The sequence below is a fragment of the Cimex lectularius genome, unplaced genomic scaffold (genome assembly GCF_000648675.2).
Source record: "Cimex lectularius strain Harlan isolate CLEC.00 unplaced genomic scaffold, Clec_2.1 scaffold20, whole genome shotgun sequence".
Taxonomy (NCBI): domain Eukaryota; kingdom Metazoa; phylum Arthropoda; class Insecta; order Hemiptera; family Cimicidae; genus Cimex; species Cimex lectularius.
Window position 1 is genome coordinate 971962 of NW_019392641.1, and position 11584 is coordinate 983545.

The following is an 11584-nucleotide window of genomic DNA, read 5'->3' on the forward strand; positions in this document are numbered from 1 at the left end:
GGTCAATGCTGCCTACAATAAAAAATTGTCTTGTCAGATGCTCAAATGTTGTAAATATCCTAAATTTTAACTTTGGATTTAAGCTATATAATGTCAGGTGTTCCATTTAGACGCGTTAATTTTGTGATGGATGCTCCCTAACAATATTTTTGGCATCTTTTCTTCCTATAAGTTCCAAATTGTGATGTATATTTTTTAAGTGTTACACTCGGATTTAACGCATGAAATGTTTGGTATTACACCTAAACTGTCAGGTTTGACAATCAGTAATGTCAAGTATCCTACCTAAATGCCGCATTTTTGTAATGGATTCTCAACAAACAATGACATATTGTCTTGGTATATGCTTCAACTTTCATATTATAAATATCCTAATTGTTAACTTTGGATTTAAACTTTATATGATCAGGTATCCCACCTAAACTCTCTGTTTGGCTATCTGTGGTAATGTCAGGTATTTTACCTAATTCCTTAGGTTTGTGACGGATGTATAGGGGAAGACGGATGTTCTCTAAAAAAACATTTTTGACATACCATCATCTTATATGTTCCCAATTGTGATGCAATTTTACAACTGTTAAGGTGTGTGGTGTTTAGTGACTGTTAGTTAATTATTTGGAGATTGTGAGATGTGGTCTGGTGTGATGTAGGTTTTAGAAAAACATTTTCTTTATCGTGCCAATGTTTTGATCTTTATTGAGATCATCTTCAGGGCTCAGTGGCACTCTCAACACGACACACAATAATGACACATCTACACAGAAAACAAACACTTTGAGCCCTGAGATGATCTCAATAAAGATGGAAACGTTGGCCCGATAAAGAAAATGTTTCTCTAAACCTACGTCACACCAGACCGCATCTCACGATTTCTGAATAATTGTTAATGTTGGATTCCAACAGGCTTTTCTGTCACACCCTAACATTATTGTCTATTCACATTTTATGCAATATTAACCTTTTTTGTGTGTTTTTTTAATGTCAGATATCATACCAAAAGACTTTGTTCTGGCCTAAAAGTTTTAACTTTGCTATCAATTTCCTTAAAACAGGGAATCCATCATCTTTACATGTTAGACTTGTCCATATGTCTCCAGGTAGTTAAGAGGAAATAATGTTCACTATTTCACAAAATTCACTAATTTCGTGGTCCGCTTGACCAATTAAACACACAAAATGTCATTTTAAATTATCTGTTCACACTTGAAGTCAAATTATATTGTTGTGTCATTATTTTTGACATGTATTACAAGTAAATGAGATTTTTAAAAGAAATAAATTAAGAATATTATATTTTTGACTATTAGATTAGGAATTGAAGAGTATGTACATAATTTAATCAATTTTCTTAAACAAGTACATTTATTTAACCCATAGTTTAAATTTTGTCATTATCCTGTGGAGGAAATTAAAAAAAAAGAAAAATCCCATATTAATTAATGTCAAATCTTCTTGATTTTAGATACAGAAAGAAGAAAATGGATGCATACATTGCAGGATGATTATGACAAGGTTTTTATTTATTTTGTTCAGTATTTTGAAAATTAATTTGACAACATTAATATGATGGAGAATGAAATTGTATATCTTTAGAAATGACTGGTGGTTTTTGAGGCTGTTTCTTAATGCAATGATTTAATAATCTGAAAAGTAATAATAATAATAAATAATAAAACAAAAACAGATGCATTTGAAAATGTTGAGTGCTCTCCGAGACGATTGGCTTCCGCAGTCAGATCCGTTTTCGCCTTTTGGGGACATGGAGGCAGAGATTGCTGAACTGAAAACAATGACAAGAGTCACTAAAGTCAGACAGCAGATAGAGTGCAGGGAAGAAGGAGCATGGATGGTTGTAAGGGATGTTCCGGATGCCAATACGAAGAGTGGAACAAGAAAAGTCACATCGTACGGGAGAGCTTCTAGATCAATAACTAGGTCTTGCTCAGGAAATGTTGACCTTGATTCTCTTCTTCTCAGGATGCCTTCCAGGCCAATGAGGCCTGAGACTGAAAACGAGGTTTTGATCGAGTACCCGGAGGAAGAAAATCCTGCACCCCCATCAAGCGTGGAAATAATTGAAGTGGTCGATGAAGAGCCAAAACCTGAGAAAAAGATTGAAGTTGAAATACCTAATCCTGAAAAAACTAGTCCAATTAAAAAAACTTCAGTCGTCACACTTGGCAAGGGTAATTTGGTCTTGATTGACGATGAAGATTCTAATTTCCGTGTGACCGGTATAAGCAAAGGAAAAGTAGCTGATGCAGTCAGTACTTTAGAGAGAATATCTTCCAATGAAAAGGGAGAAAAGAAAGTTAAAAAAGTTGGCTTTTGCAAAACAGAAGTTCATTTTGCTCCTGATTCGGGAAAGATCAATATTGTTGAAACTGATGAAAAACCGCCTCCTACGCAAATCTTGAGGAGGAAGAAACGGTCAAGGAATGTAAATAAAAAGAACAGCGATTTACCCAAATTGTATTTCGGTGATGAGGAACGAGGTTCAGAACGAGAGAAAGAAGACAATTTCAAAGTAACCGAGCATGTTTTTCCAGTGATCAGAGAACCGAGTCCTCTTTTGTCAACATCAGTTACAAATTTAACTAATGAAAAAATCATTGTAGGAAAAGGGCATTTGGAACCAAAAGAGGTTCAAATCAACAGTTTTTGCCCTGTAGAAAATGTTTCCTCTGTTTCTCCTGAGCTTAAAGTATTTGAACAGAATGAAGAACAGCCTCACAAACAAAAGAATTCAATTAGCTATTTAGGAAATGTTAGCCCTAAATTAAACAAATTGATTCAGAACAGTTTACAGCACGAGTTTCAGTTGAAGCAAAGACAAATAATGAGTAAACCAAAACCACCGTCACAGCAACAGTCATCTTTTAATATAAAGTTGGGTAAAGATACAGAAAATGAGTCAAAATCTATAACTCATGTCAACATGACTGAGACATTGACCAATGAAAAGGAAGAGCACACATTAACAAACGAACGAGCGAAATCTGTCGAGCCTTTGTACGCGAACAAAGTGGTTCAAGGTGTAGAAAAACAAGTTGTTAAACAAATAGAGGATAAAGAAAAAGCCCCGAAGCCGAAGCCTAGGACTTCAATTACCAAAATAAGTGTGAATACAAAAGAGCCCGTTAGACCTGTCAGGACTGCTAACAAACCATTGGAGAAAGTGCCAAGAAAAAATACCTTAAAGCCTAAAGAAGTGGTAAAAAAGGAAGTTGTTCCAATCAAACCCATCAAGCCTTATTCGAGGAGTGTCACCCCTAAACAAACAGAGCCTGTAAAAAAGATCAAAGTAAAAACTGAAGTTACAAACGGAAGTCATAAACTGCAGAAATTAATAAAAAATACAACTGAAAAGGCAAATGAGTTAAGAGGGAAGAAACCGAGAGAGCCGTTAAGAAGTTTTGAAAAAGTAAGCAACGGATGGGTTGGACATTGTATCGTTCCAATTAAAAATTCACCAAAATTAACTGACACAGTCAGTACAACCAATGTTACTTCCAATACAACAGCTTCTTCACAATCAACAGGTAGTTTTTTTCTTTAATAAAGTAATTAATAAATTTATTTGTATTATAACTTTTCTTATTATTTTTAGGAACAAAGAGAAGCTCTGAAACGAAAACATTGATCAGAAGTTCAAAAGCCTCTTTATCAACAAACAGACAGTTTTCCTTATCAAAAGAACACTTGAAATCAGCGAAATTAGTCAAAGAGCTTTCAAAGGACAAGGGCGAAGTGAGAAAACCCGACCTTCCAAGATCGAAAGTTAATATTGTCAAGCCACACAATATTGAAAGTAATAAACACCAGAGAGGGAAGAGCATAGTTATGAGAAGGAAGCTCCAGTACGAAGATTCATACGGCAGGTTGAGGCGAGATTCAGACCTATCCGATGATAGTGTCATTAGAGCAGATGAAGAGGTTCGAGCTTACATGTTTCACACAAGGCACAAGGTACACCTCTCTGGTGCTGGAACTAACACGGTGGAAGATTCTCAGCCCATGCGTTGAACCGATGACGGCCTTGGTAGCAATTTACATGAATGGCTTTGTTTTTTTCTAGTTAAGTTAGAAACCATGCGAAAAGCACTAATTTAAGCAGCTCTTTGGGCTTCGGGGCTTGGATTATTTGTGATATTATTTTTTCTTTTTGTTTTTAGAGAGGTAAGGAGCTTGTTGCTGCATATAATTCCATAATTGGTTTTTGTTTCTGCGAACGTATTTTTATGAATGCTTTTTCTGGGCTTTTAACTTTATTCCAGTTCAATTATGTAGTTTAACACTTTAAACAGATATTCTTGTTTAAAATTTTTATAACAAAACTTCTTTATTAACATTTTTCATTCAAAAACTTTTAAATCTTAAATAGTTAAAATCCTAAATAACCTTTACTTATTTTTCTGCACATTAGCTATGTCATTTTATCTGTTTGATTTTTATTTATAGAAAACCAAAAAGTGGTCAGAATAAACCAGTAGCAATAATTTAAAAAAAAAAAAAAAAAAAATGAAATCTGTCGTGAATAAAGCTCAAGGCTTTAGACAAAAAGAAATGTGCCATGGTCAAAGAAAGAATAAGGTCAAGAAATCTAAACAATATACTAATTAAATGAATAGTAGAACAATCGGTTATTAATTTTAATAAGCTATACTGATGCAGTATTTAACATCAACATGGAAATATTGTTTATTGATTATATTTGCCTAATTAATCGTTTTCTCAGTTCGAGCAGATTGCGACTATTTTTCAAATATAAATTGAATGAAAAATAAATGACACATTGTGATGAAATTCATGATGATTATCAAGTGTGAACATTATATAAACAATAATTTTGTGTGGGGAGTTTGATATCCCACATTTCATCATCATTGAGTCATATGTATTTTTAATTAAATCCTTAACTATTTAATTTTTTTTAAATTAAAAAATCAGGGATAAGGCATTTTGAAAGAAAAGAAAAACTCAGTTCCTTTGTCAAGCTTTCCAGGAATGAATTTATCAGAGGAATTTGAAACTATTATTAATTTTATTAGGTTTCGGGGTCTGCTTGACTAAATAAATTCTTTTCAATTAATTAAGGTTTTGGTCGAGAAAAAAAAGTCATTGTCACGAGCGGGATTCAAACCCACGACCTTCGGCTAAATACGCTGCTGCTCTACCACTTGAGCTATCGTGACTTCAATCCACATGGACACCAACCTTCCATCTCAACCCCACCTTTTGAATTTTCCTTCCTTTTTGCCATTTTTCAAATGTCGTGTAATATATTTGATTCTCGGCAACAAATGAAATGGCCACGGAGAACTTTAATGAAGTATTCTTCATTTAGCTTATTACATTTTATTAGGTTTCGTGGTCTGCTTGACCAAATAAATTCTTTTTAATTAATTAAGGTTTTAGTTGAGATAAAAAAAAAGTTTTGAAATATGGCAAAAAGGAGGGAAAATTCAAAAGGTGGGGTTGAGATGGGAAGTTGGGGTCTGAGTGGATCGAAGTCACGATAGCTCAAGTGGTAGAGCAGCGGCATATTTAGCCGAAGTCGTGGGTTCGAATCCCGCTCGTGACACTGACTTTTTTATCTCAACCAAAACCTTAATTAATTGAAAACTATTATTAATAATTCACAAGGTTAACAAATATCAAAATTTTTTTTATTTTATAAACCTTAGCTCTTTCCTCAGTTCCTTGTCACATACCTCTTTTGGTGTGAGAATTGTCTTATCGAAGTGGCTGTACCGTAACTGCTAATCCTTCACATCCACAAAGAAATGTGCCAATGGTTCATCCTGGTAGAGTCAGCATGTTCTTTCTCTGCTCAGCCTATCTTCCTTAGATGATAGTAAGAGGGCAGTGGCTGGTACAGAGACCTATAATTTTTATCAAATTCTGCCTACTGAGAGAGAGTAGTTTTTGTAAGGTTCTCTTAACTTGCCTCATACTTGTCCAGTTTTGCCCAGTGCTTGAGTTTTTCTCTCTCCCATACATCTACTCCCTGTTCCATCTGTGATCTATATGTGTACCATTATTAGGGCCCCTTCCTTGGGGCTACCTTTCTTCCAATGGTCCATCTATGACCACTTGGAAAATCGGTCAAAATTGAGAGTTTCTCTCATTTTATCAGGACCAAAATCCATCTTTATATGTTAGCCATCTTATTATCTTTATTTAATTTTCTCTAGAATTTTGTGGTGACTCCTTCTTAGCTCTGGCTTTATTGCCTTGTATTTAAGGATTCTGTTGGCATTCTCAACAGCCACAACATTTTGTACATAATATGTAAGGTGGTATGTCAAGTGTGGTTTCCATTGCTGTAATGAGGCAGGTAAGTTTTTATTTTTATTTTTAAAGATAGTTCCTACTCACAGTAAGTTGTTTTCAATGATGCAGATTTCGAGCTTTTAGCTCCTCATCAGTTGTAAAACTCCTTCAACCTGATGATGAGCTAAAAGTTTGAAATCCGGATCGTTGAAAACAACTTACTGTGAGTAGGAACTATCTTTTTAAAAAGGATTGAATACTGCACTCACTCCACCATTCATCATTTCTACAGGTAAGTATTGCCACTGTTTAATGTTTTTTGGCCACCTTTTGGCCTGGCGATCAGACGTCTGACCATTGAGGTGTATAACCAGTTGCTATCCTGGGGTTTATTCCCCAGTTTTAACTGCATAATCTCTATCCAATTCTTAGTAGGGTTTGGCTTTATGTACAATATTGCCTATGTATTTTCTCCATTTGAGCCTTTGGTTTTCAGAACCAAGAGGTGAAGAACATGTTGGAACTATAAATATAACTCTTAAGAAAGTTAAGTCTTCATTTTTTATAGTGGGTTCTTCTTCTTCAAAAGGTTATGGGACACGTTTTCTTAGGGTTAATGCCTAAAATCATTTTAGCACATCATCTTCCTACAATACTTAGGGGATTTTGCATCTGATTTGACAGAATGTTATCTAATTTCCTACCGCCTGCCCCATCATCTGTGTAACTATTGTATTCTAAACATCTACTTACAATACTGACTGTTTTTGAACTTGACAATTTTTTAAGTAGATGTTCACCTTGTTAACCATGTTAACCTTGTGAATAGTTAATAATAGTTTCAAAGTCCTCTGATCGATATATTCCTGAAAACTTGGCGAAGGGACTGATTGTTTTTATTTTATTTCAATTTGACCACATCCCTGATGTTTTCAATATATAATTATGATATTAAAGGCTGATGCCAATTATATCGAGATATCTATTTAATATTTAATAATTTTTTCCAACATTTTTTTTATATAGAAAATAATGTGTTTTTAGGAGTGGAACTATAAATATAAAAAACGCCAGTTCTGTTTGCGTAATTGGATTCAATCCCATTGTTGTATTTGCTCAATAATATAAAAATTTGTTTTTTGTCTAAAAACAACAATGGTTTTGAATTCATGCGAAGCACAACTTTAATAACAGGAAGTTTGCCCAAAAGAAATTATATATAAGAGGTGAAGCACTACATGTTCATAATAACTTTTACAACTATTCTGCGAGTTTGTTCATACTAAATAGTATTTTTAGTTTGGTTATGCATTTGAAAAAAAAGTTATATTAAAAAATAAAAATAAATATTCAGAAATCGTGAGATGCAGTCTGCACGATTTCTGAATAATTATCGATTAACGATCACTAATCACCACAAAATAAAAATAAATCAACAAAAAATAATATTCTGTATGAATGCACTCCAGGGTGACACTTAATTTTTTTAAAATTATTTTGGAAATTTTTTATTTAATTTTTCAGTGTAGGGATGTAATTATTGAACTCATATGGCATATAAATTTATTCTCATTGAAGCTCTGACTGTCTGAGTTTGTAAAAGATCTCCCACATGATGTTGAAGAGGAAGCTGGTCAAAGGTTTGAAGCGCTACAATGAGAATAAATTTAAATTTCTACAACCCTACACTAAGAAAACAGCCAGGAGAAAAAAAAAAAAATAAATAGAATTGAGTCATATAATTGTCCTAAAATGCAGTTACATTTTAATAACATGTATTAATTATTTTGTGTTATGTTAAATTAAGTGAAACCCAGATATATTTTTTTTATGTGACTTTATTGTTTACATTATTTTGCAACTTACATGTTAAAATTTTATTTGTATAGTAACAATGGATGAAATGACAGCATCATATTCGGAGATTTGCGACGGCCCTGACGATGACTTGGAGAGGTGTGAGGAGCTTCCGCTCGAAAGGCCACAGGTCCTCAAACTCCCCGAATCATCTAAGAACGTTTCGAAGCCGGAGGAGTTCTTAAAACAATTAGACGGGACGATCACTAGAAACGGTGAAATGATTTCGTTCATCGCCGGTAATTTAGAAGAGAAGATAAAACTATCGAGCCCGACGACTGCCACCGATTTTTACTGGAATAGGCAGACTACAGGCGAGGCGAAACTGCTCGAAGAGCTCGAGCTGGAGGCTTCGGTTTTGGCCGCTTCTGTTGATTCACTTACAGAAGCACTGGCGGAAACTCTTCACAGTATATCCGCTCTGACTGTCGACTGCCTTGAATCTTACAGAGACGTCGTATGTAAAGCTTGTGATGCTGTTGATACAAACATAAAGGCGATGTACCAACTGATGGCAAAGTGTGAAGAAATGTCAAAATCAATGGCTCCAATATACAAACTAAGCAGTCATATCAAGAACATCAAACATCTACTTGATGTGTTTGAGGCTATTCCTAGATAAATTAAATATAAGAATTAAATCCTATACACTCTCTTTTGCTAAATAATCTCAATATTGATTCCTTGCCTTTTTTATTTGTATATATTGTATTACTAGTCCCCAAATTTCATTCCTTTTTTTTTTTAATTATATAAGTACTAAACGAAAACTAAATGTGTAAATATAATGATACATTTGATCTGTTGCCATTTTGTTTGTGATTTAATAACATTTAAATTATTTGTTTAATAAAAAAAAAAAGCTTTGAGCCTTTAAAAAATGTGTTCAATTTATTGCCTATTGTAATTTCAGTAACTTTCAATAAAAATAATATGACCATTGGATAAAAATATGGGTAAATGCTTTAAAAGCATTAGTGAGTATGTGTGTCAAAAAATGTACTGAGCTAAATATATTTATAGATCGTCTCGAATGCTCCTGAACAATAAAGGTTAAAATTGAATAAAGTGATAAAACAACATTGGTTCTGGAAGCAAATCAATCACAACTGGGGAAAAAATTGACTATCTCTACAGTTTGGAGTTTGAACTTTATGACTTTACCGACAAATATTGGTCTATTGTGCAACCTCCATTATTTAAGAGCTTGTCGATAAGTTTTTTAACAAATCCCAAGGCTTCGTTAAGGGCTCCCGTATGTATACTTCAGGCCTCTCCCAGAGGAATCAGCCTGTGAAGGCCTCCGAACCAAAACAGGGCATGTTCCGTTATTTTCCTTGTTCCAGGCTATATCTGCTCAGGATTATTTCTGCTACTTGGAGTTTATACCTAAGGATTTTTTGGGTTTTTTTGCGTTTTTCTTGAAAAAAAAAAAAATGTATATGTGTATGTGTGTGTGTCCTATGAGCCTAATTCCTTTTCCAGTTGACTCAGCAGGTCGATTTACATCGAAAAAAGACAATACAAATTTTTTCGATTTTTTTGCTTTTTTTCTTGAAAAAATGTCCTATGAGCCTAATTCCTTTTCCAGTTGACTCAGCAGGTCGATTTACATCGAAAAAAGACAATACAAATTTTTTCGATTTTTTTGCTTTTTTTCTTGAAAAAAAAAAAAATAAAGTGTCCTATGAGCCTAATTCCTTTTCCAATCGACTCCAAGCGATGGCTCTTTGTTGGATTTGTATACTTCTGTCCTAAGAGACTATCAGATGAAAGTGGGAGAAATTAAGAATTATTGGAAGATTATTTAGAAATACGGAAAATAGTAAAGATCCAAGAACAGAGCCTTGGGGTACACCAGCTGAAATTGAGAGAGAAGAGGGGATAGAATTTGAAGCCTTAACTCAAGAGTTTTGTCACACAGAAGGAGATTAGTAGCAAATAGCAATAGAGCAAAAACCAAAAAGATGCATCACTTCCTAAATAAGCAAATTATGATTTATGAGCTGAATCCATTGTACAAAATCAAATAGAACTGTAACAATACTGGGCAGATATGTGAGATTTTGAGAAAGACTGTCTCATAACTATTTTTGGAAGCCAGATTGAAAAGGGGATATAAGAGCATGGGAATTAAGAAATAATATATTTAGTTTTATAGATATTTGTATAAATGAAATCTAAAATGCTTAGGTAGTAATGGAAGAATAGGGTGGTCACTAGCAAGGGTGTGTTTAGATTTCTTGGATAAAACTACTACTAGGGCTAGGGAAATACACTTCGGTCTTTCAAGCAAAAATACATGCCATCAATGCTTGTGCCCTGGAAAATCTTAAAAGAGGTTCCACTGACAAAAATATCCTCATAAGATCACATAGCCAAGCAGCCATTAAAGCATTAGCATGTAAAAGAATCACATCAAAACTAGACAGTGAATGAATCCAAAATCTCCAAAACCTGGGAAAACACAACAACCTGATGATATCTTGGGTGCCAGGGCACAGGGGAATTTTGGGTAACGAGAAAGCAGACAGACTGGCCAGAGGAGGATCTGCAAGGCTGTACATAGGCCTTGAACCTATTCTTGGGATAACAAAAACAAGTATAGAATCCTCCATCGCAGAATGGATCCAAGCAAAACAAAAGGAAAAGTGGATAAACTCTAGCGGTGCTAGACATAGTAAACTTATGATGAAACAACCCTCACCGAGACTGGCAAAAACATTGCTGCAATTGGAGAGGGCCAAACTCAGAGGAGTGGTAGGACTATTAACCGGTCATCTACACAACATGGGTATATACTGCGATGATCCCATTTGCAGATTATGTAATGAGGAGGAGGAAACAGCCACTCATATCATCTTCGAATGCGAAGCAACAGCTCAATGGAGGTTTAACCTAACATACAGAAAAAACTTAGGGAATCAAATTGCAGCAGCAACAGTCAACCTGATACTTCTAAGGAGAAGGGTTGAGTCTATTGCACTGAACTAAGGAACTAGGATGGTACAATAGGCCAGGAGGCTGCAGTGCCTGGGAAGTACAAACCTCGGTTCCTAGTATCCTTTTCTACTATACCATACTACTAGGGCTGCTGAAGGAGAACAAGATGAGGTGAGAGAAAAGTACAAAATGTGGGCTTTGTATTGTACAAACAAAAGATGGGAAAACAAATTCCTCAGTTCTGCAGGCAGTATCATCATTGCTGATATGACTGGAAACAGTATCTAAGTAAAAAAAAAAGCTTAGTGAAAGACAAGTGAGATGGTTTTGACCTAGAACTTATCTGGCTTAAGATTACCTAAAACATTTGAGGTATAGTCGTGAACAAACTGTATAAAATGGTCTGTCACTTGACAACTTTTTATTTAAATTTGAAATATACCGCCATTCTTTGCGATTGGTTCTATGTATGTCGGTCAATAGGATTCTCGATTCTCCTTCTCGACCA

The 11584-nt window shown here is 34.6% G+C and overlaps 2 protein-coding genes across 5 annotated transcripts; both read left to right on the forward strand.

Annotated features, from left to right (window-relative positions):
* Positions 1-1518: 1518 nt before the first annotated feature.
* LOC106669931 (triadin-like) lies at positions 1519-8253 on the forward strand. 4 transcript variants are annotated; one of them, XM_014399819.1, is made up of 3 exons: positions 1519-3542; positions 3611-3969; positions 8166-8253. In XM_014399819.1, the coding sequence occupies exons 1-3, from the start codon at positions 1685-1687 to the stop codon at positions 8166-8168; spliced, it is 2220 nt and encodes a 739-aa protein (XP_014255305.1). In that variant the 5' UTR covers positions 1519-1684; the 3' UTR covers positions 8169-8253. The 4 variants fall into 4 exon arrangements, with proteins under 4 accessions (XP_014255305.1, XP_014255306.1, XP_014255304.1 ...); XM_014399820.2 differs by having other exon boundaries at positions 3611-3936; positions 8166-8252; XM_014399818.1 differs by lacking the exon at positions 8166-8253 and adding an exon at positions 7321-7502.
* Positions 8171-8755, forward strand: LOC106669905 (BLOC-1-related complex subunit 6). Its single transcript, XM_014399757.1, has one exon. The coding sequence runs from the start codon at positions 8171-8173 to the stop codon at positions 8753-8755; it is 585 nt and encodes a 194-aa protein (XP_014255243.1).
* Positions 8756-11584: the final 2829 nt, after the last annotated feature.

Bases quoted from the DNA above. Each gene is read 5' to 3' on its own strand.
- LOC106669905 (XM_014399757.1), top strand. From the start codon at position 8,171: ATGGATGAAATGACAGCATCATATTCGGAGATTTGCGACGGCCCTGAC.
- LOC106669931 (XM_014399818.1), top strand. From the start codon at position 1,685: ATGCATTTGAAAATGTTGAGTGCTCTCCGAGACGATTGGCTTCCGCAG. The intron at 3,543-3,610 runs GTAGTTTTTTTC...TATTATTTTTAG, and splicing joins AGCTTCTTCACAATCAACAG to GAACAAAGAGAAGCTCTGAA. The intron at 3,970-7,320 runs GTACACCTCTCT...ATGTGTTTTTAG, and splicing joins TGTTTCACACAAGGCACAAG to GAGTGGAACTATAAATATAA.